The 25,029-nt window shown below is 34.4% G+C and overlaps 1 protein-coding gene across 9 annotated transcripts in view; it reads right to left on the bottom strand.

Moving 5' to 3' along the window:
* Positions 1-25,029, bottom strand: part of RAD54B (RAD54 homolog B) — a 118,818-nt gene that overhangs the window by 71,470 nt on the left and 22,319 nt on the right. For 2 of the 9 annotated variants that reach the window (XM_027064220.2, XM_053208091.1), the window contains exon 1: positions 10,399-10,538. The exons of 2 other annotated variants lie outside the window; for them this stretch is intronic. Coding sequence is in view for 4 of the 7 variants with exons in the window: in XM_053208090.1 (XP_053064065.1) it covers positions 6,152-6,663; positions 10,399-10,772 (886 nt within the window). In the remaining 3 variants the exon portion in view is untranslated. Of the gene's footprint in view, positions 1-6,151; positions 6,664-10,398; positions 12,021-25,029 lie in introns of those variants that run through there. 5 more of the 9 variants (XM_053208090.1, XM_015072170.3, XM_027064217.2 and 2 more) reach the window with 5 other exon arrangements.

The following is a 25,029-nucleotide window of genomic DNA, read 5'->3' as shown; positions in this document are numbered from 1 at the left end:
TTTGTCCCTTTCCCATTTAGTCCCATTTTAAATACAGGTCATTAATGCAGGAAAGAAAGAAATTCCAAAAAGAAGAATAACAATATTGGGAATTAAACACATAAGGAACATAACCTCCTACATCTAGACTATTTGTAATACATAAAATACTAATTTGCTATGTTCCAGACTAATCACCCCCAACAATTCCACTCTAACTATAATTTTTATTTCTAAACTTGATCTGATCTATTTCCCCCTTGACCCAATAATGTACTTTACAAATCAAGACCAAAAACAGTTGCATAAACAAAAGACTTGAATGCCTATAAGCCAGATTCACAAGGTAAGCATGATGATTAAAACCATGCTTTGATAAAAGAGGAAGAGGGAGATATTGTCATTTTAATATTGATAGTGAACATTATCATCTAAATGATTCCTAAGCACAGTTACTCTATAGTTGGATGGCTTAGTTATACATTTCATATACCCAAGTCTCTAATATTCTTCCTTTTCTTTCAAAAATTCCAAATACAGTTTCAATAGAGCAAATGAAATTTAAAATGTCTCCTACAATCAAATTCAACAAAGAATATAAATACTCTCCCAGATTATATTTTTTGAGTTTTAAAATTACCAAAACTTACCAGAATTTTTAATATAATTAACATATAACTGCAATATAAATTTAAGGTTTGAAACAGTTTTATTACACTAAAAAATTTACAATCATTAATATACAAGTTCCTCCGAACCAGTAATCATCCAGTTTTCTTTAATAAGAGAGATTTAATGTCATCTAAATATCATTATGTATAAAATAAACCCAGAAGATATTTCTTTGCATTAAATATCATTTTCAGAATACTTTATGAGCATGACAGGGACTATACATTTCATCACATTTCTCAATACTCTTATCAAAGCATATATGCAGTAGAGGCTAAAATAGAAAAAAAAAAAAAACTTAAATAAAACTACAATATTCCCAGATATCAAAACTACATGCTCAGCATTTTTCTGCTCAGCATTTTAAATTCATCTAAATATAAGAAAAGTTACGAATTTCAACTCTGACATTCCAATCATTGAGCATGCAAAAAAATTAAAAGAAAAAAAAAGAAACCCATACACAATTGATGAAAGTGTAAGATGATACAATCACTTTGGGAAAAGGTCTGGCAGTTTCTTAAAAACTTAAACATATAGGTCTTCCCTAATCCAGCATCATGTCTACTAGAAATTTATACAATACTCAGAATCTTTATACATAATAGCCAAAATCTGGAAATAGGCCAAAAGTCCATCAAAAAATAATGGATACACAAACTGAGGTATACTTCTACAATGGAATACTACTCAACAACCAAAAGTAATGAGCTACTGATAAGAGGATGAATGAACACGGATATTAAAAACATTAAGATAGGTGCAAGAAAACAGAAACAAAGGGAACATAGTATATGAGTCCAATTATATAAAGTTCTAGAACAAGCAAAACTTATCTGATTTTTGAAAAATTAGAACAATTGCCTGATGTGCCAAGGGACTGATCAGGAAAGGGGAGGAGAGAAGTTTCTGGGGTGAGAATAATGTTCTAAATCTTGATAGGGATATAAGCTACACAGGTGGAGTCACCTGTCAAAACTCATCATTTAAAACTTGTATATTTCACTGTTTGAAAATCTTACCCAAAACACACACACACACACACACACACACACACACACACACACACACACACAAATATTGAATTCCATTTCACAATACTTATGCTTAATTGTTTAACAGGAAATTATTCTAAATAATTCTCCAACGTTTTAAATAGCTGTTTTATTTTATAATTTTTTAACATCTTTTTTTAAGGTTATTTATTTTGAGACAGAGAGGGAGGGAGTGCAAGTATGAGCCAGTGGGAGAGGGGCAGAAAGAGAGGGAGAGAATCCCAAGTAGGTTCAGCACTATCAGCACAGAGTCGACACAGGGCTCAATCTCATGAACTGTGAGATCATGACCTGAGCTGAAAAGAGTTGGACGCTTAAACAACTGAGCCACCAAGGCACCCCATCGTTTTATTTTTAAAAATGAACTGATGGATGGATACACGATAAAGCAAATACGGCAAAACAATAATCGCAGAATTTAGGTGGCAGGCATATAAAGGTTTACTGCAAAATGCTTTTAACTTTTCCTATTTGAAGAGTTTCTTAACCTTTTTAACGAGGTGAATTCACACATAATTTTAAGACATTAAAGATCTACTAACAAAGTGTAAGTCTAATGATCTATCTCTTTTAATTTAAATTTTGGGGCTAACTTTGGGTGGTAATTTTATTTTAATTTATATGGCTTTCCACTACTTAAGAAGCAACTGAACACTAAAAATGATATAAATTCAAATTATACCTACTAGTTTTAATCAATTTAAAAAATATATAAAAATATACTGAGTCAATTTCTCAAAATCATATGCAAACATTTAATATGACTGTTAACATTTAATTAGATTGTATATCTTAAGAACTCACTTTTTTGTATTTAAGTATTACAACCATATTTCATCTAATTATTTTTACATATTTACAATCAAATTCACCATCAAATACTTAACTGATTTTGAGAATTTGTGGATCTTAACATCTAAAAAAAATATATTATGACATTTAGATATGGTACATTTAGTATCCACTATAAACACAATTATTTAAATAAATGTATTTTAATTGCGCCCCATCCAAAAAATTTTATCTCAGTAGTACTGAATTCTTTGTCTTATGACACATAAAGAGTACACAAATCAGTACAATGTATCACCCTGTATTTAAAAGATATGTATTAACAAAGCATTTAACCACCATCATCTACAGTATATATTAAATACAATATGTCACATTCTAAATTATTTACAGGTCTATTTAAAATTTGGCATTACTCTAAAAGAAGGCACATGGAAATAATTCATAGTCTAAACATTTTCACATAAATAAAGATGCAACAGGGTAGAATGAAATCTTTCAAAAATGAAATAACACTCAATGTCTCATACAAAAAAAGCCAAGTACTTAATTTGAAATTTTTAAGAAATCTAATGGTATTTTTAGAAATGAAAAGAGCTTTGTTAAGTTTTTCAGGATGCCATTATAAATCATACCTAGTTTAGAAAAATCAAGTTGTAAAAGTAACAGTGTATCATTCAAGTTCATGTGGATAAGATACAAAGGTGGCAAAAATAACCTATTATCCAAATTACTAATATACTCAATGAAAGGATATTTTGACTTAGCTTATTTTTCAAATTTAATATGCTTTTACAGAATCAAGTCTACATTTTAAAAATAAAATCACTCTTACCTATGTTTTTCAGCATTACATTTCGTAGGTAAAGTTCATGGCATTTAAATCTTTGCAAATTACAATTAAACAAGATTGACTCAGAAAAATGCTGCAGTAAACTCACTGCAATGAGTACAATTCTGGCGTTTAAATGTATATAAAAATAAAGTTTTTTCTTGTACGCAGTCCCTAAATTCTAAGAGTCTGTCACCTGACAAAACCAAAGAAACAACAATCTTGAACAATGCTGAAGGAAAATATGACTGTAGAAGACTATTACAGGCAGCAAAAAAACTTTAAAGGGCAATTTTGTATATTAATTTGTTACCTACCACAGTGATTTTAGAACCTAACCACACACAAAAATAAATGTGTTGCACTTTTTTGAACACAAAACTCTCCTAGAAAACATCTCACAAATTTAATGTTGCACAGAGCAGAGTTTGGAAAACTGATCTGGCTGCACAAAGTCAACATTCAAATTGAACATTAACATCAATTCTGAGTAGCAGCATGCTAAGATTATAATATGAATTACATTACATATGGTAATATGCTTCCAATAATTTCAAAATGTTAAAACTGACTACTTCAAGGATGTATTTACTAAAATTATATTGTAAAAACATTAAATTAGAATTATAAGATTCTAATCTCTTGAGTCCAGTTTAGACTTAAAGAAAAATCACAGCATAAAGATGGAAGTACTGAAAAGAGGTATCATATTATACATGCAAGGCATTTTCATAATAAAATATTTAAGTCTAATAGCAGACATAAAATGCTGATGAAATTAAGCAATCTACAAACTAAAATAGTACCAGGAGAGGTTTTTTTAATTCTATTTCAATAGCCATAACCTAAATTCTGGATTTAATTTCCTCTCACTAAATGCCTAACCCACAAATGCTATTATAATGCTAACTCAGATATCTAATTCATATCCCTCTAATTAAAAGTGTTCAATGACTACTTATTGTACATTCAACTGTGATTATTTAAAAACAGCATTCAGTGTCATCCATAATCTGGCACCAATCAACTTCCAAACTAATGTCCCTCAATTCACCTTCACCCACCTCCTCTTTTCAGCAAAATTTTTTTGAGAATCTAGTATGATTTAGGCATCAAGCTACATTCCAAATACTCTGTTCTAGTGGTTCTCAAACTTTAGCTTCCATCAGAATCTCTAGAGGGTTTATTATAACAGATTTCTGGATTCACCTCCAGAGTTTCTGATTCAAAAGGAAACGGATTTACATTTCTAACAAAGTTCTCAAGTGGTGGCGATGTTGCTGGTCAACGCTACTCTTGGTGAACCATTACTCTACTCCAAAGGCAACAAACTGGAAGCCCAGTGGCCGAATGAGGCCCACTCACATGTTTTGTCTATGTAGTTTTTAAAACATTTTGAATTATTTGCAAACATTTTTAAGTTGAAAATCTTCACATAAAAATGCAGATTTCTGGAGTACTGCATGTAAAAATTTTGCTGGAGCTAATTAATAGTAGCTATTCATTTAATCCTAGTCTAGGTAACTAAGTCCTAATTGGCCCTCTCTGTATCCACTTAAAATCACCTGGCCTACCACTGTGCTTGTATTCCCTGATTCACTTCTCCCCATTCTCTAAACCTTTTCCCATGTTGTTCATTCTGACTTAAACATCCTTTTTCCACTGTAATGAAATACTGAAATTCCACCTACGCATTTCTAAAGATTGGCTTAAAAATCCTTCCTCAACAAAGCACCAGCAAAAATATACATATTAAAAATTTCACTTAAATTTAAAATGTGCTTTCAGAATTGGGATTTTATTTCTGCAAATACTAAAATAGCAGTATTTACAATAATATATATTAAATCATAACTATTTTTTGCTATTTTTATGTAAAATTTTAATTTTGTTCATTAACTTTTTTACTGTGAAATAAATCTTTTTCAGAATAAGATATGAAAAATGATTACGACATTAAATCTTATAGCCAAAATATATAATAAGTCCAGACAGAGAACAATCTTATTTTGCTGGACAAAAAAGGGAAGAAGGCTAGGGGTAACTGATAGAAGTCCCCTGATTTCATAACCTATGAATCTTTAAAAGCAATTTTAATGAAATAAACACTTCTATAATTTTTCATATGGAATATATTTTAGTGGATTTTTACTTCTATGGAATAGCAGGGGAGAAACCTACAGAGAAATGAAAACTGAATGCTGGCCCTTGCTCTGCCATAAACAGCTCTGTTACATCAAGTCACTGAGTTCTCCAATGGACCTCAGTTTCATATCTCTAAACTGAAGAGGTGGAAAAAAGTGATTTCCAAATACCTTCCCTCTCTAAAATTCTATCACTTCTTCAAAACACAGGAAAGCATAAAAATCAATGTCATACAGACAAGCTTCTCTTATCAGGCCTGTACTGTTTCTAAATTAGACGGACTTAAAAACCTTGAACTACAGCTTTCAAAGCTCTAATTTAAAATGCTGAAGACTCAGAACTTTGAAAGAATACATATGTATATCTTTTTCATGTATGTTCTATTTTAATGATCAAAATAAGACATCTTTTGTAAGGCCATCAATTAAACTTCTTAGAAAAAAAATTGAAGACAAAAAATATATAACCATGCCAACCAATGCATACGTTTTAATATATCTCAAAAGAAAATTAAATAATTGGATAATGTCAAAAAAAAGGCTTTTTCACAATTGAGACTAACAACACTTTTTAAGAGTATATGTATCCTGCTTAGGGTATTACCAAATGAAAGTAATTTGGCCAAAATTAAAATTATCAAATTGCAAGATTAAAAAAAAATATTAGAGACTATTACATTCAGGCAGATCATGCCGTAAGCGAACTGCTTTCAACTTCTCCACTTCAATTTTTGCTCTTAGCAGCTCTTCCTCTAGCTGCTGCCTTCTTTTCAATCCATCCCTCTTCTCCTGAACGTACAATCCAAAATTTTTTTGATTTTCTAAAATTATCTGATGCTCTTCTTTCAGCATTTGCAGAATCTGAGGGTCATACCCTAACTGTGTCCTAAAGTGTTCTCCACGCTCATGCCGAAAAAAATCATCTCTCCTTGGGATAGAAGATGGAGACGAGGTCATTCTCATGTCAACAGAGGAAAGTGACGGCGACAAAGATCTTTCCATAACATGTACTAATTCATGGTCTTCTCTTTGCTCTAAAATATCACTCTGTTGAGAATTTAAAACCAGTAGAGGAGGGGGCTTAATGTCTTCTTCTTGCTTCACCTCCACTGTAATAGCAACTGGATGGTGATCCAACATTACCTGTAGTGAACTCGTACCAGCCTGTGCTTCCTCATCCAAGTTTGCACTACAGCACACAAAAAAGCATTAAATGTAAATCAAATGAAGACAAGAGCATATTTATAGCATCATTTCATAATTAGTATACATCAAATTGTCAAGCTTTAGAGCTATAAAGAAAATTGTGAAACAAAAAAATTTAATCCTTGAAATTTAAAATGACTAAATTTAAAATTTCAATAATATACACATACAGCTCTCACTGCATCCTTAACTTTAAAATCAAGCTCTTAAAAGGACAAAAAATTGCAAATACTACCTAAGCCCAATGAGGTAAATAAAAAAGAAAGGCCTTTCTTAATGCTCTCAAAGACATACCACATGTTCCCACAAGCCCGACGTTCTTAAATGGTATAAAGGGACATTTACCGCACTTTGGGCCTTGCTATTCCCACACCTTAGCCCTAGATCCCCTGCTCCTGCTCTCCTGGGCTGATCTAAAAATCACCAAGGTCCATGATTTCTAGGATAGAAGACCATAGATAGGAAGTACTGTCCTCCTATAGGATTTCTATATCTGTCCAAAAAAAAACAAAATCAAGTTTTTGTATGGCTTTGGGTATGCCCAACTATCAGAATGTTATCCTAACTATACAATTTTAGATACCATGGTGTTTATTCTTTACAGATCCTAAACCACATGACTCCATTGGCCTTTCAGTCTTTCAACCATTGGTCAGATAAAGTTCACAGGGAAAGGTTTCATATCCACTACTGTATCCCCAGCAGAGCATAATACTGTACTTGGAACCTAGCAGGTATTTATCACATGTTGAATGATTAAACAAAAGGCATTTTTAATGAAGTATTTTTAAATGGCTTATATACTGTACACTGAGTCTGTTAAATTTACATGTAACTTTCATAAAATACACACTTCTATCAGAGAAAACTAGTTTTAGCGTAATTTAAACTGTGACATAACAATATTTGTTATGACATAAAACACAATGTATCTAAAAATTCTACTTTTTCAACAAACAAATTTCATGAGTAACATGAAGCTACTGATTAAGAATATGTAATTTTTTTCTTGGGTTTTTTTTAATTTATGCTTCTGCCTAACTTAAAAACAAGTTATAGAGGGGAAAGGGAGTATTGGACCATTAATGAAAAAAACACTACATTCAACATTATTTAGAGAACACTTTCCAAATGATAAATAAGTAACATAGTTAAGAATGCACTCTACATGTATGATTAAAATGCTGGAATAAGTTCAAGTAGAACATGAGGAACAAAATTAAAACTCTCCATATGTCACTTACTAATGAAATTAAATTGCCAGAAATTATCAGATATTTAAGAGATACAAATGAAATAATAAGATATATAGTATGTTATGAAAAATTTGTAGATTATATAAATTCCTTACTTTTCATTCTTTTTGTCATCTTACGATTTTCAAAAGTAAAACAATACAATATCAATGTAATTCAAAGTAGTAAGTCTTCCCTTTATTAACTCTAAAACCTAGCAAGGAGGAAAGTTAAAACTACAGACAAAAATGAAACTTTTAAAAACCCACATAATTGCTATTCCAAATTAGCATGTATAAAGGAGTGTAAGAACCACTATTATATACAGACATTACACTCCCATGTAAATTTTAAAATGCCTTTATCAGAAATATTCATTTTCATTGAAATATTACAAGTAAGCATAACGAAGTAAAAAATAAAAAATGTTTTAGAGAAGGTCACAAATATAAGCAGAAGGACTTCTAAAATTTATGAATTTTGAAGGTCAAATAGACTGCAAAAACACAAAATATAATCTGATATTAGAGAAAAGTAAAAATAAAGACATATATCAATGTGTTATAGAGGTAGCCTTACAAAACGGGTATATATCTTTAAATATGTTAAATATAAGCAATAATATTTACCTTATTAAGAATGGGAGAGTTTGGGGAGACTAACAGGCATATTTTATACTGAAGCATAACTAAGATTATAGATTATAAGCTTCTGAGAATTATGAAGATTCAAGATGATGTCAAATCAAGTAAAAGCACATTAAATATACAAATATGTTAAATAAAAATGCGAATACAGAGAAAATGGCAATGTGCACACTGACACAAGCACTTACAAGGCTTATTTCTAATAATAAATTCTTCCCTTTAAAATATGAAAAGTTGTTCTTGTTTAAATAGTGGGTTTTGTAATGTATAAATTAACAAATTCATTTATCAGAGCAATGTTGTTATCCCAAAAGATTGACTGTATGTTCACAAACAGTCATAATGTAAACAGATACTTGTATATTACTTCTCTTCTATACTCACTGTATTTTTAAAATACACCACTAATTAAAACTACAGTTTATATATGTAGTTTTCAAATTACAAAAGCCTATACTTAATACCCAAAAGGTAGTTTTATACCTGTAACACGAAAGCCACTTTACGGGGGCAGGGGGGTGGTTAATAAGCAGTACAGTATAAAAGTCTTACTGTGGAGTTTTTTGGACACCCAGCAAATTAGGATTTAATCATTTCTCTTCACAGAGAACATTTTAAGCACTGATGAATTAATACACTGTGTATCCAAGTTCCAGATTCCCCCTGATTTTTTTTTTTTTTTACTATGTTATCTACCAGAAATAAGCAGTGTATGATAAGAAGCTGGTCTCAAAAAACCTACCCTAATAAATTATAAAAATAACAAGTTTGGTTAGAAAGTTTTTCTCCCGTTTCTCTCCTAACTTCAAAAGGATTTTTCAGGTAATCAATAATTTAGCTTATATAATGACTCTTCCACCAAGAAGAAAGCACTGTAAATCTTTGTTTGAAATGTCCCTCAACTCACAAGTTTACAATTTGTTTAAATAACCCTAAATGGTTCAGAAGAATGCAGCTGCCATTTTTATGTTTTCTCAGGGGTTAAAATTTGAATTAGTAATAAGATAACAGTTTTGAAGATTCCCAGTTATTCCCAGACCATAAATTTAACCAAACAACTGTTTCTAACCCTGTAAGAACTTAGTTGCTTACTCATATATTAAAATTCATATTTTATATCTTTGCAAAATAGGAGTGCTTACCCTTCTTTCCTATATGATTCAAGATCAAAGTGAAACTACACCATTAATGAACAAAAACAACAAAAACTTTTAATTTTATTAAGTAATCTGAATCCCTAATTAGGCATTAACTCCTTGTATTTATCTTTCTTATTGTGAATATGTTGGAAAATAATTTAAACTGTCTTAGTATATACAATCATGCCATTAATAAATTTACTTAATTTTTTATTTTAGGCTTTTAGCTCAATTAATATTCACTAAGTGTAGACAGTAATAATTCATTAAAAAACAAGGGTTCTTCCATTTCTCCTGAAACTGCTAACTTTACATAAAATTGAAAATTCCAATGAAATATAATCTTAAGTAAGAAAAAGATATCTCAGAAGCTAATTAGCAATTTAAATTTTAAGCTTAAAAAGTTCATGAGGTTATGTTACAAATTTCATCCCATTTATTACTCCCTAACCTTTACTTTTAGAAACTATAGAGAGAAGGAAGGGGGAGGGGAAGACAATAAAAAGTGGCTTAAATCAAATGCAGCAGAAAAATTCCTTATAGCCTCACTTTTCTTTTTTAAGAAAGCAAAACAAAGACACTATTCATTGCTCCCGTAGTGGGGATGCTTACTATGCATATCTCTATCACAACTAAGCCAGAGCCCAATAGATAGGAGGCGCCATAATTTTCCACAAGAAAATAAAATAAAGCTTACCTTTGAATGTGGTTCCTGTCTCTTACCAGGCAAAAACTGGAAATCTGGGGAATCATCTCCATAACTTTCTTGGTTGGCTCAGAAATATTGCTTTTAAAATCTGATTGGGTCTCTTTTTGCTGCAATAGCTCCTGTTTGGCATATTCTTTGAGCCTTTTGTAAAGGGTGCGTAGGCCCTGGGCTGTTCGAGGAGGGCGATCTACTCCAATTGCATTATAGTTTACTGCTATGATATCCCAACATCTATTCTTTTCCACTATTACTGAATGTTTATTAGTGTGTTCTTCGAGAATTTTAACATATGGCTTCACAAGCTTTAGCAAATCAAGCTTTTCAGATAAGGTAAAATTGGAAGATCTAGCCTTTCCTACCATTGTTCTTTTCAAATTAAGTAGGCAGTTTCTGAAACCACCATGCAGCCTTCAGCTCTGCTCAGCTCTTTTCACAAACAGAAAAAGATCAGGCTTAACTAGGCTAGCCTCATTTAGGCCCACGCCTACAGGGGAGGGTTTATTAAAATTCCTCCAGCTTAAGCTGACGCAGGTTCAGGAAATCTGCTTAAGCCAAGCCTGACCTACATAAAGCTTCTCACTGAAGAAGACAGGAAGGCACAAGCAAAACACACTTGTGTATAAAGAGAACAGCTCGAGATAGGATTTAATACACAAAGGTCTAGAGATAAACAGGGAACACAGCTAAAAATTAGCTAATTTAGTGAGAATATCGTATTTCCACACATGTATGCCTAGCTGATAGACTGAAACTGCATTGCAGTACCACTTTAATAAAAACAAAAGAGGAACTGTTTTGTGCTATTTGTTTACAAATCCAGTAGACAGGGAAATGAAAAACTAAAGATGAGTGATGAATGTAGTGATTCCTAACAGAGCCCCTAATCACTGTTTTCTGAGCTGCTGTTCTCTTACAAAATCTGCATAATGCTGGTCCTGCTGTCAATCAGGAATTGCATATCCTCTAGCTAGTTAGGTTACACCCAGACTCAGACTTCACAGTAAAGCTAAGCTTCTCCTTCATTTACAGTCTACAGTAGCCACTATATTTTTTTCAGTTACTTATGAAAAAATTTTTGTTGAACATTAAATCTAAAAAACACTTAAAAATTATATGTTTAAAGCAATGGATTATTCTAGCTGTAACGTATGTGAATATGCTAGCCTGCTTTATCATGTGTAAAAAACACCATTCACAGTGAGAACAGAATAATCATGCCTGAAGACCGCACACAACAAAATGGCATTTGCTATTATTACAGAGTAGGATTTTTATTTAGCTATATTCATATAATTTGGACTATTTAAAAACGAGACACCAGGAGGCGCTTTGGGTGGCTCAGACAGTTAAGCGTCTCACTCGATTTAATTTCAGTTCAGGTCATGATCCCACGGTTCGTGGGATCAAGCCCTGAGTCTGACTCTGCACTGGAAGTTCAGAGCCTGCTTGGGATTCTCTCTCTCTGCCCCTCCCCCACCTGCAGTATCTCTCTCTGGCTCTCAAATAAACATTAAAAAAGAGAGAAAGAAAGAGAGACTTCAGGCTCAAAATAGAGTCACTTATGCTAAGTCCCATGTCACCTAATTGCAACTTAATTACAGTTTTGGCTCTTCTAAAAACGGGATTTTAAACCAATCAAGAACTATGTGATCAGCACAAGCAGGCAATCTGCCTGCCAGACCCTTAAGGAAAATGAACACAACCAATCCACTTTTTCCTAGGATAATTTCCTTGTTCGCACTCACTTCTGCCTATGAAAGTCATTCATTTTGTATAGTTCCTCAGAGTTCTCTTCTGTCTGTTAAATGGGATGCTAATTCATAAATCATTGAATAAAATCAATAAGACCTTCAAAACTTATTCAATTGAATGTTGTTTTTTAACAAATGTAAACAGCTAGTCTAGCCATTTGCAAGGCCACCAGGTGGAGTTTAGAATGTACTTTCTAATCCCTGTCAGAAAACATAATAAATGTATGCATAACAAGTTTAACAATGTAACATAAACAAGGTTAAAAAAAAAAAAAAAGCCTAGTTTCCCTTCATATACAAGTATAGGGGCTAAGGGCAAGCTGCTCCAAAAATGGGCCACTTTGGATGAAGACTGTTTTGACTTAAAAGCAATCAAAACTCAGCAGATTCAGGAAAAGCTCTTAACCTCCCCCTCAACTACCTAAATTTACATTGAAAAGGAGAACCTGTACCAAGAAGAAAAGCTACTAACAGATTGTTCCTTACTTAAGAAAGGTATCTACAGTAACAGGGCAACCTTTGTTTTCCATACATATACTCTTACCTTCCTGCTAAAGGTCTTCCTCCTCTTTGTTTCCCCAGACCACTAAACCCCCTCCTTAGCTCAGGATGTTATATAAGTCTCAAATTCCCTGTCTTTGAAATCTCATGTCTGTGTGGATTCCCTGTATGCGTAAAACTAAATTTGATTTTCTCATGCTAATCTATCTCCTGTCAATTTAATTCTTAGTCCAGTGAAAAAGACCTAAAGGGCAGAAGATATTTATTCCTCCCTAACATAGCCGTTAGGCAGTTTTATTGCTCAGTAAATTGCAGAAAATAGAAATGCAAATGATATTTGTCCACAGAGATGCAAACTAAAAACTGACCCACCTAACAACCTGATCAAAGGAACTCAAAGGAAACCCAAGAATACAGGATATATGCCGTCTTTAGATAATAAACTTAGTTAATTTCAGAAGAAATAACTGGCGATGTATTAAAAAATGCAATGCTGGGGCACCCGGGTGGCTCAGTCGGTTACAGTGTCCGACTTCAGCTCAGGTCATAATCTCACGGTTCGGTTCTTGAGTTCAAGCCCTACATTGGGCTCCCTGCTGTCAGCACAGAGCCCTCTTCAGATCCTCTGTTACCCCTCTCTCTAACCATTCCACGCTCATACTCTCTCAAAAATAAACAAACATTAAAAATTTTTAATAAAAAATGAAATACTAATAAAAATATGAAAAATCAATAAATCTCATAAAATTATTTCAAAAAATGTATACTAAAAATAATTTTCATCCACAAGACTGGCAAAATTCTTAAAGATTGAAAATGTCAAGTAGACGATGGTGCAGGGCAAAGGGTTCTCTTTGGTACTATCATGGGAGTGTAAAACAGCATTCTGGATGGCAGTGTGAGAGTATTAATATTTCACATGTGTAAAACCTTCTAAAATTGCAGTAATCTTACTTCTCAGAATCTAACTTAGAAAAAATATTCAAATACAGGGAAGAATAAACCATTCCCTGTAATAGTATACTGTTGGAAGCAATCTAAGGGCATTTCAGGTGGGGACAATTAAAATCACTACAATAGGGGCGTCTGGTGGCATAGTTGGGAAAGCATCCAACTCTTGATTTAGGCTCAGGTCATGATCTTGCAGTTCGTGCGTTTAGACCCCACATTAGGGTCTGTGCCTGACAGCATGGAGCCTACCTGGAATTCTCTCTCTGCTCCTCCCCACCCACCTTTCTCTCAAAATAAATAAAATTTAAAAAAAAATTTTTTTTAATCACTAGAATACATCCATAACTCTAGGCAGCACTAAAATAAAAGAGGCAGATTTTTATGTATTGACACAGAATAAGCTCCAAGATATATGGTAGGTGAAATGAGCAGTAAAAGAAAAATACATACTATATAATCCCATTATGTTTACCAAAAACAACCAAAGCTAAATAACTGTAGATACAGAAAAAATATACACAGGAACAAAATATGTAGGCAGGCATAAACACATGTATGAAAACGTACTCCCAAAAGGTCTAGAACTCCACTGTCCAATACAGTAATGTTAACAAAAGAAAACCACAGGCCCTAATGGTATCACTTTGACTGAGTTCCCAAACTGGGGCTTAATACCCAAACTTAACTGCAGTTTCAACCTCCCCCCAGAAATGTGGCCTTAACCAGTCAGTCAGGAAATTTTTCTTTCCACCAGTGCCAATGACTCTGTCATCTGGGTCCTCTCCCTCAAAGATGAGGTACTCTGCATGGTAAGACCCCTCCCCTAGAAAACAATCTTGTCAATCCTTTTCTTTCGCTAATAACTTTCTTAACCCTCCTTCCTTCCTTCTATAAAAACCTTTCATTTTATACAACTCTTTGGAGTGCCTCTCTACTAGCTAGAGGAAGTGGGGCCCAATGCATGAATTCTTTAATAAAACCAATTAGATCTTCAAACTTACTTGGCCTGATTATTTAGCAGTAGCCATGAATCATGTGTGGCTACTGAGCATTTTAAATGTTGTTAATGGAACTGAGAAAGTGAATTTTAAATTTTATTGAATTTTAATTTAAAGTTAAAAAATTTAAATTGAAGAAACATATTTTTTCCATGAAATACAACTTTACTGTTTTGGTAGGATTACATTTTACATAACCTTTTGATCCCATATACTACTATTTCTAACATTACTGACAAGAACAACCCCCTTGACCAAACTTTAGTCAGGCTCCTCTGAGCCCTCTTCTCAACTACGCTTTGGCCTTGGCAGCCTGCCAGGCCCAGATTTGGCAAGAATCTCTCCACTCTTGAAACCTAACCAAATTCTTCATACCTTCACCCCGATCCTAACCAAGTTCCTCTCAGTAATTTTTCATTCACTCACTTCTATATCCTGCCCCTTGGCTATAAATCCCTGTTGTGTTGGGAGTTCAATTCAATCTCTACCCTCTACTGCAATAGTTTTGAGTAAAGTCTTCTTGCTTATTTTACTTTTCCAATACAATTTTTCTTTGACATTACACATAATCACATCACCAGTGTAGCCAATGTTTCTTTCTTTTTTTTTTTTTTAAAGTAATCTCTACACCTAATAAAGGGCTTAAACTCACAAACCTGAGGGTCAAGAATCGCATGCTCTATCAACTGAGCCACCCAGGGCCCTTCCACCAGTGTATTCAATCTTAACAAATTGATTACGTTTGAATGATTTTTTTCTATGCACTGATGTAACATTTAATGGACTTGTTTGAATATTTTATGCAGACAGTACAAATTACAGTGATATCCTGTGTAACTGTAATTGATTACTGTTCTGAAATATTTATTACAGTTTTAATTGCATTATAATTAAACTCTTTTTCTAGCCAAAAACATTTAAGAATGGACAAAAAAAATTTTTTTAATGTTTATTTATTTTTGAGAGACAGAAACAGACAGAGCACAAGCAGGGGAGGAGCAGAGAGAGAGGGAGACACAGAATCCAAAACAGGCTCCAGGCTCTGAGCTGTCAGCACAGAGCCCAGTGCGGGGCTCGAACCCACAAACTGTGAGATCATGACCTGAGTTGAAGCCAGATGCTCAACCAACTGAGCCACCCAGGCACCCCAAGAATGGATAAATTTTTTAATATAAAAAGAAAATACACTACTGATGCAGAATCAAGTGGACATGCAGAAGCTAGTACTCTCACTGGAACAATGAAGAATAAAGACTGGACTAAGGCACATCACAAATTTCACAATAAACACTAAATACAATTTGATACAAGAGAACAGAAATAAGCTGTTCATTGTGTAAAAAAATTTTAGATTATAAACCAGACAATACTATGTGACACTGTCAACAAATACATAGTAAATCTAACAAGAAATTTCCTCTCAACAAACAAAAATGAAGTTTAATCATCTAAAAAAAAGAATTAAATATCCAGAAACATTTTTAAATAATATATAACAAGGTGTGAGCTTGTCACTTTGGCCAGCCATAAAATGGCTTGGTTTCTTGCACAAAAAAGGAAAACCATTTCTAGATGAAGAGCTGGTGAAAAAAACTTTATTTCAGGTATGGAAATTTTGTTTAGAACATTACGGGAAAATTTTTTTAAAGATATTTTTAGGGGTGTCTGACTGGCTCAGTCAGAAGAGCATGCAACTTTTGATCTTGGGGTCATGAGCTCAAGCCCCATGTTGAGTGCAGAGATTACCAAAAAAACCAAAAAACAAAAAACAATATATACTTTTAAAAGGATTAAGCAAACAACAATTGTCTACAGAATACAAGACCTAACCCACTGATTCAATGATTCAGTATTTTTAAAATACAAATACTTTTCTTTAGATTTAAATGAGTTGTACAATTAAAAGATAAACTTTACTATGAATATTTGGGTCACATCTTATCTCAAAGGACTTCCAAACTGATAAGAAATGCTATCAATTCATGACCAAATATTCATGGCATAGATATTTGTGTATCTTCTATATCTGTAAAAAGCAGAATTTCAGTGAGAAATGGAAAAAAAAAGTTCCACCACAACCGATCATTGCTCTCTTAGGTTAGGTTAAAACTGATTTATTGAAATTTTAAAACAAAAAACTAATGTTTTGGGGTGTCTGGCTGGCTCAGTCAATAGAGCATGCAACTCTTGATCCTGGGGTCATAAGTTCAAGCCCTGTGTTGGGTGTACAGTTTACTTTAAAAGATAATTAATTAATGACAGATAAATAATAACTGTTTTACTTATTACTTTGTTCCAGATATACTATAAAAATTTTGTACTTGATTTTGATAAGTAGACTCTAAGGAAACTATCTTGAATATAGTTGTTAAAATCATTTGGAATATGTATGCAACTGCTATGACCACTGCCAGTTTATAGAAAAAGAAACAGAACACATTTCATTTAATGATGTTTTTTTGTTCTTCACCAGTGCTCACTGGTTGAGTCACAAAGTTTTGTAAAGAATTATAGTACTGTGAACTCCAATTCAACATTTGTTTGAAACAAAAGGAATGCTTGCCAAACATTCAATAATCAAAAACGAAAAAATGATACTTCACATTTTCTTACCAATATCACAGTTATATATGAATGAGCTAAATTTGAAGCTCTGACAAAAAAGTATCTGTGACCTGGTTAGATAGGTAAGAGAATTATGTTTAAAGTGAAAATTTTCGGGGCGCCTGGATGGCTCAGTCGGTTGGGCAGCCGACTTCGGCTCAGGTCATGATCTCGCACTCCGTGAGTTCGAGCCCAGCGTCGGGCTCTGTGCTGACAGCTCAGAGCCCGGAGCCTGTTTCGGATTCTGTGTCTCCCTCTCTCCCTCTGACCCTCCCCCGTTCATGCTCTGTCTCTCTCTGTCTCAAAAATAAATAAACGTTAAAAAAAATTTTTTTTAAGTGAAAATTTTCATAATGATACAAGTCAGTAAGTGACATACACATTTTTCCAACATGAATCAATGGAAAACTTTAATTGCAATTCAGAGTGATATGCAAATTGCATGCAAAAGCTATAAAATTTTTGAAAAATACTTTGTTGGGGCGCCAGGGTAGCTCAGTCAGTTAAGCATCCGACTGGATCTCAGTTTAGGTCTTAACCTCACAATCATGAGTTCAAGCCCTGTGTTGGGCTCTGCACTGAGCCTGGAGCCTGCTTAAGATTCTACCTCTCTCTCTCTCTCTCCCCCTCTCTCTCTCTCCCCCCCTCTGCTCCTCTCCCCCGCTCAGGCTCTCTCTCCAAAAATAAAAAATATTTTGTTGATATTCATAAATTTAGAGCTGCCTTTTAATTTACACAATGACCGTGTGAAATCAATGTTAATAATATTAACATTGAAAATGTGACATAGTAAATTTACTTAACTTTGACATACTTTTGAAACTGATGTGGTTTTTTTTTTAATGTTTATTTATTTTTGAAGGAGAGAGACACAGAACATGAGCAGGGGAGGGGCAGAGAGAGAGAGAGAGAGAGAGAGACATAGAATCCCTAACAGGCTCCAGGCTCTGAGCTGTCAGCACAGAGTCCAACGTGGGGCTCAAATTCACCAGCTGTGAGATCATGACCTGAGCTGAAGTCGGACGCTCAACTGACTGAGCCACCCAGGTGCCCTGAAACTGATACTTTTAATTCCCAGTCAAATCAATTCTTCTAAAACAGATGGAATTAGTTTTGCAGATCTAGATATGAATATAAACAAAATTTTTAAAAACTCTATTCAGATAGTAAACAACTTTTAACTATGTTTAGAACTTGGGTATACAAATCTGTTTTTTCAATTGTACTATGCAATCTAAATAATGATCAAGAATTCACAATAAAAATTCAGCATCCAAACTGAGATGTAAATGTAAAATATATACCAACTTTTTAAGACTTAGTACAAATAATAACATATTAATTACATGTTGAGATGATATAAATTTTGGGTTAAATAAAATGCATCATAAATATTAATTTCATCTGCTTTTTACTTTTTCTTAATGTGGCTACTAGAAAATTTTATAATCTATGTACATGATTTGTATTATATTTCTATTGACACAATGGTCTAGAAGGATAGCCATCAAATTATTGACAGTAACTATTACTGGAAGGAGGCTGAAATGGAGAATAGTAAAGAACTATTAATTTAACTGTATTATTAGAAAATGTATAAAAATATGTTCATATATCACTTATATAACCAAAATCAAATTGTAAGTAACTCTTACAAACTAAGAAAAACAATGCTATAGAATACTGGATGTAGAATACAAAAAAATTTAAAGAATAAAAGAACATCCAACATATAGAACTTGACCTCACAAGTAATTAGGGAGATAGAAATGAAAAGATCACAGTAGATTTTACCAATTCAACTGGCAAAAGTTAAAAAAAGTTAGGGGCGCCTGGGTGGCTCAGTCGATTGAGCGTCCGACTTTGGCTCAGGTCATGATCTCACAGTTTGTGAGTTTGAGCCCCGCGTCGGGCTCTGTGCTGACAGCTCGGAGCTGGGAGCCTGCTTTGGATTCTGTCTCCTTCTCTCTCTGCCCTTCCCCACTGGTGCTCTGTCTCTCAAAAATAAATGTAAAAAAAAAAAAATTTTTTTTTTAAAGTTAAAAAGGTTTAATTTAGCAGGATGTGTTAAAAAAGATGGGAGGGGGCGCCTGGGTGGCTTAGTCGGTTAAGCGTCAGACTTCAGCTCAGGTCATGATCTCACGGTCCGTAAGTTCAAGCCCCGCGTCGGGCTCTGGGCTGTCAGTTGAGTCTGGAGCCTGCTTCTGATTCTGTCTCCCTCTCTCTCTGCCCCTCCCCCACTCACTCTCTCTCTATCAAAAAATGAATAAATGTTAAAAAAACTAAAAAAAAAAAAAGATGGGGAAATAAATTCTCTCATATGCTAATGATGGCAGAGTCATTTTGGAAGGCAGTTTGGCAGACCATATTAAAATGTAATGCAAAAATAATAATTAAAAAAAGTAATGCAAACACATTATGATCTGACTACTATTTGCATAAGTTCGTAAGACCACATGCACAATGATATACACTGCAGGATTGTTTTTAACAAAAATCCTAAATAAACTATGATATAATCATACCATTGTTACTCTGTGGCAATTAAAAGAATGAGGTACCTCTATATGTTCTAAAACTAAAACAAGTATCTCCAAAGCATACTAGTGAAAACTGCAGGGGCACCTGGGTGGCTCAGTCAGCTAAGCGTCCGACTTCAGCTCAGGTCATGATCTCACAGTTTGTGAGTTTGAGCTGTGTGCTGGGCTCTGTGCTGACAGCTCGGAGCCTGGAACCTGCTTCAGATTCTGTGTCTGCCTCTGCCTCTCTCTCTCTCTCTCAAAAAAAAAAAAAAAAAAAAAAAACCCACATTAAAAATTAAAAAAAAAAAACTGCAAAGAATCCTCAACACAGAACAAAAGAAAAAGCAACCTTTTCATTTTGGGAGTAGATATTTGCAAATGATACATCTGATAATGGGTTAAAATCCAAAACATATAAAGAATTTATATAACTTAACACCAAAAAAGAAACCCCACAAATAACCCAATTTAAAGTGGGCAGAGGACCTGAATAGACATTTCTCCAAAGACATCCAGATGACCAATAGACACATGAAAAGATGCTCAATATCACTAATCATTAGGGAAATGCAAATCGCCTCACACCAGCCAGAATGGTTGGTATCAAAAAGACAGACATAACAAGTGTTGGCAAGAATGTAAAGAAAAAAACCTTCATGCACTGTTGTGGGAATGTAAATTGGTGCAACCAATGTGGAATACAGTATGGAGGTTCCTCAAAAAATTAAAAATAGAATTACCATATGATACAGTAATTCCACTACAAGAAATTTACCCTAACAAAAACATTAATTCAACAAGACATATGCACCATGTTTATTGCAGCATTATTTACAACAGCCAAGATACAGAAGCAACCTAAGTGCCCATCTCATACTTCATCGCTGTGCTTTGGTGATGACATTCTGTGATATTAAGCACCTGAGACAATCAAAAATTAGATTTCAGGGATCTTAGCAAACCTTACAGAACTGAAGGAGTCTGAGGAAGAAAAACTCAGTCCTCTTCCTGTGTTACACCCTTCTCTCAGACAACCACCACACTCACACTTCTGATGTAAGATGTGAGGTTCTCCCCACCAAGTGATTCTGTGACACCACCTGGGTGTCCTACAATTTAACAAAATTTTAACACTATCTACCTGCAGATAGCATCAGATCCCACAGGTTAAGGAATCAGTCCCACAAACCTACCGCCTCCCTTCAGACGCGAATCGCATCTGTGCTTCTGACCAACAGGCTATAAATGTGAGGTTCCCATAATCCCAGGGATTCAAGTAATTTGCTAGAGCAGCTCACAGAACCCAAGACAACAGTTTACTTACTATTTACCAACTTATCATAAAAAGATATGGCAAAGGATACAGATGAACATCCAGATGGAAGAAATGCATGGAGCAAGTTACGTGGGAAAGGACACAGAGCTTCCATGCCCTATCCAGGCAGCCAGTCTCCCAGCATCTCCACATGTTCACCAACCTAGAAGCTCTCCAAACCTCATACTATTTATAGAGACATCCTCATGTCAGGCATGATGTATTATTTAACTCCATTTCTAACTCTCTTCCCATGTGTGAAGAATGGAAGTGGAGCTGAAAATTCCCAGCATGTAATCATGGAATGGTCTTCCTGAAAACCAGCCCCCATTTTGGAGCCCACCAAGAATCACCTCATTAGAATAAAAGACACTACTATCACCCAGGAAATTCCAAAGGATTTAGGAACTCTATGTCAGGAACCAGGGTCAAAGACCAAATACTAGAATGAGAAAATGTTCTTAGTATTGTCATTAATGAGGAAATTAGAAGAGTTTTAGGAGCTCTATGCCAGCAACCAGGGTCAGAGGCCAATAAATATATTTTATATTATCTCACAGAGTCAAATTATAGATTTTACCACAACCATGCTACATGAATCACAGACCTACTCTATATAATCTAGATTTACATTCATCTTCACAGAATACCTCCCTGTCTGGCCACATCTTATTCTTGGGATAAAAAATATTTTGAACTAGGGGCACATGGCTCAGTTAGTAGAGCATGTGATTCTTAAAATCAGAGTTGTGAGTTCGAACCCCACACTGGGTGTGGAGACTTCTTAAAAATAAAATCTTTAGGGGCGCTTGGGTTACTCAGTCAGTTAAGCATCCCACTCTTGATTTCAGTTCAGCTCATGATGTCACGATTCAAGGGATCGAGCCCTGCATCAGGCTCTGCACTGACAGCATGGAGCCTGCTTGGGATTTTCTCTCTCTCTCTCTGCCCCTGTCCCACTCATTCTCTCTCACTCAAAACAAATAACCTTAAAAAAATTTTAGTAAAATCTTTAAAAAATGTATTTTTTGAACTAAAGGAGCCTCTGTCCCAGAAGCTGGTTGGTAGAACTTAGCCTTCAGTTAAATTTTATATACTAAAAATGTTGCTAAACTACTCATATTTACTTTAGCCATTTTTTCAACTAATCACTTATCAGTATAGTTAACATTATGGATATTGGAGGTATCTAACATCCATTCCATTCCTCCTCCATTGTGCAGCAGCCAGGAAATTAGGATGAGATAGTTCTCACTCCCAAGGACAGAAATGAAGAATGTGTATCTGACTGGTACATTGATGATTCTCAGAAACCAGTAAATCTTCCTTACAGTGGTAGTATAGGTCTAAAGTTAGGAATCCCTCTGGTCACAATAAAGTGGCACAATATCAGCATGAAGTTAAGAAAAGTTATTTAATGATTATGAGTAGGGCACATCTGCCTGCCAACAGATAGATGAGAAAAAAAGAAGTATATGGCCCCAATGATTGCTGAAATCTATTACTTAACATGAGGGGAACCAGTTTAACAATGAAGCCAATCCTGTGGATGACAGATGAGAAAAAGAGAAAGAACTGGGCTCATGATGACATCCTTTAAACTGCTAGACCAGTCAACCCTGAAGCCTAGAATTTCTAGCTACACATGCCAATAAAATTCAGTTATATAAGCCAGTATTTTTATTAATACATAAACTTAAAAGCGTATCAACTGGTATCTAAAGAACTGTGTTATCTTTCTTTCCATTGTGCTTATCCCATTTGCCTATTTTATCTTGCTTAAATCACCACTTCACATTTTGTTTTTAAATGAGCCTTCAAAGAGCCAACATATGAACACACACAATTCATTCCCCCAAAACTAGACACTGAACACCATTATTTCAATTATTCTACATCAGTCCTCCAAAAGCATAAAGCAAATTCCCAGTTTAAAGCTCTGTTCAAACAGGAATACTTCCATTTTGCACCCAATCCAAGTAACTGAGGAAATTCAGACCAAACTTAACATGCTTAATATGCTAGGCAATGAAGAAACTTTCCAAAAGAGCTTAGTAAATACATCCCACAAAGTTTATACACCAGTAATTTCTAGCCCTGGGAGGAGGGATGGCAGGAGTTGTAAGACTCTCAGAGAAACTGAGTAAAGCTCCTTAGAAAAACACGTCTCCTTGTTTTAACTGCCTCTATTTATCTAGTTGGTGAGGAAAGGATTCCTGTTCTAGGGTTATAGGGATGGCCAAACACATAACACCTGACACTGAACAGGTACAAAAAACAGTAGTCACATATACTCACAGTGTCGGGGAGGAAGACTGCCATATTCACGTAGGGTCACAGAGGGGTTGCCCTCCAGAACACAGTGAACTACCAGGGGTGTGGGAGGCAGGCTTTGCAGTACCAAGAGGGTGAGGTGTCCCCCAGCTCCTACAGACTTATTTAAATAATTCTGCAGCCAGGAGGGAAATGAAAGCTGCTATTCACAGATAAGCAGAAACTGTACCTGATCTATCTAATAAGGAGGGTTGTTTAGCAAGGGGATCTTATCCTCAGGAGCAAAGTAGGGAACATTCTCAAGATATAACATTAAAAAGTTTAACTTAGAAGGCACAACAAAATAATATTTTTTAACAATTAGATTATCAAATATCAAAAAGTATAAGTATATACTTATATACAGATTAAGCATCACAATAAATGATATATGCATTGCTCATTGCTGGTAGAAGGATAAACATCTAACCTCTGCAGAGGGTAATTGACTATTATCCATCAAAATGTTAATGCACATACCTTGAAACCAGCACCCTACTCCAAGGTATTTATCCTATGGATAAATGGATATTTATGGACATATCCTCACATATGTATGTAATATACAGACATTAGTTGTAGCTTTGCTTGTAACAAAAGACCTCAAATAACATAAATATCCTTTAATAAAGCACTAGTTAAGTATATTTGGCATACCCATACAATGAAATATTGGTAACTTTCAGGGGCACCCGGGTGGCTCAGGTCATGATCTCATGTTTGTGGGGTTCAGGCCCAACATCAGGCTCTGTGCTGACAGCTCAGAGCCTGGGGCTTGCTTTGGATTCTGCATCTCCCACTCTCTGCCCCTCTCCCACTGGCTCTCTCTCTCTCTCTCTCTCTCAAAAATAAATAAACATTAAAAAAATTTTTTTTGAAAGCATAAGGTAGAGGAATTGTAGAAGAGGGGAAAATGGGTGGTGGGCATTGAGGAGGACACTTGTTGGGATGAGCACTGGTTGTTGTATGTAAGCAATGAATCAAGGGAATCTGCGCCCAAAACCAAGAGCACACTATACACAGTATGTTAACCAACTTGACAATAAATTATATTTGAAAAATAAAAATAAATAAAAAATAAAATAAACAGCATAAGGTAGTTCTAAATGTACTGACAAAAAGATTTCTAAGATATACTGTTACAGTAAAAATGCAATGTATAGAACATTGCAGCAGGTGAACAATCATTTGTATGGGGAGAATATATACACACAAATATGATTCAAAATGTATAGAATATCTCCAAAAAGACACCCTAAAATTGAAAACTAGTTTGCCTCTAGAGAACTAGATGGCTACAGATCAGGGAAGGGAGTTTTTTTTATTATATTCTTCAGGCCTTCTAAATTCCTTACCATGTGATGCATTACTTGTTGTTTTAAGTCATGAAGAACTACATTTTATAATTCTATTCATATGAAATATCCAAAACAGGCAAATCCATAGAGACAGGAAGCAGACTGGTGGTTGCCAGGGGCTATGTAGAAGTGGGGAGTGGAGAACTGATTGCTTAATTGGTCTGGGTTTTCTTTTAGCATCATGAAACTGGAATTAGATAGTGGTGACTGTTGCAAACATTGTAAATATGCTAAATGCCACTCAGTTGTACACTTTAAATAGTTAAAATGGTGAATTCTATGTTATGCATATTTTATTACAATAAA

The sequence above is a fragment of the Acinonyx jubatus genome, chromosome F2 (assembly GCF_027475565.1).
Source record: "Acinonyx jubatus isolate Ajub_Pintada_27869175 chromosome F2, VMU_Ajub_asm_v1.0, whole genome shotgun sequence".
NCBI classification, from domain to species: domain Eukaryota; kingdom Metazoa; phylum Chordata; class Mammalia; order Carnivora; family Felidae; genus Acinonyx; species Acinonyx jubatus.
The sequence above is the reverse complement of the archived record's forward strand: the minus strand, read 5'-3'. Positions and strand labels throughout refer to the sequence as shown.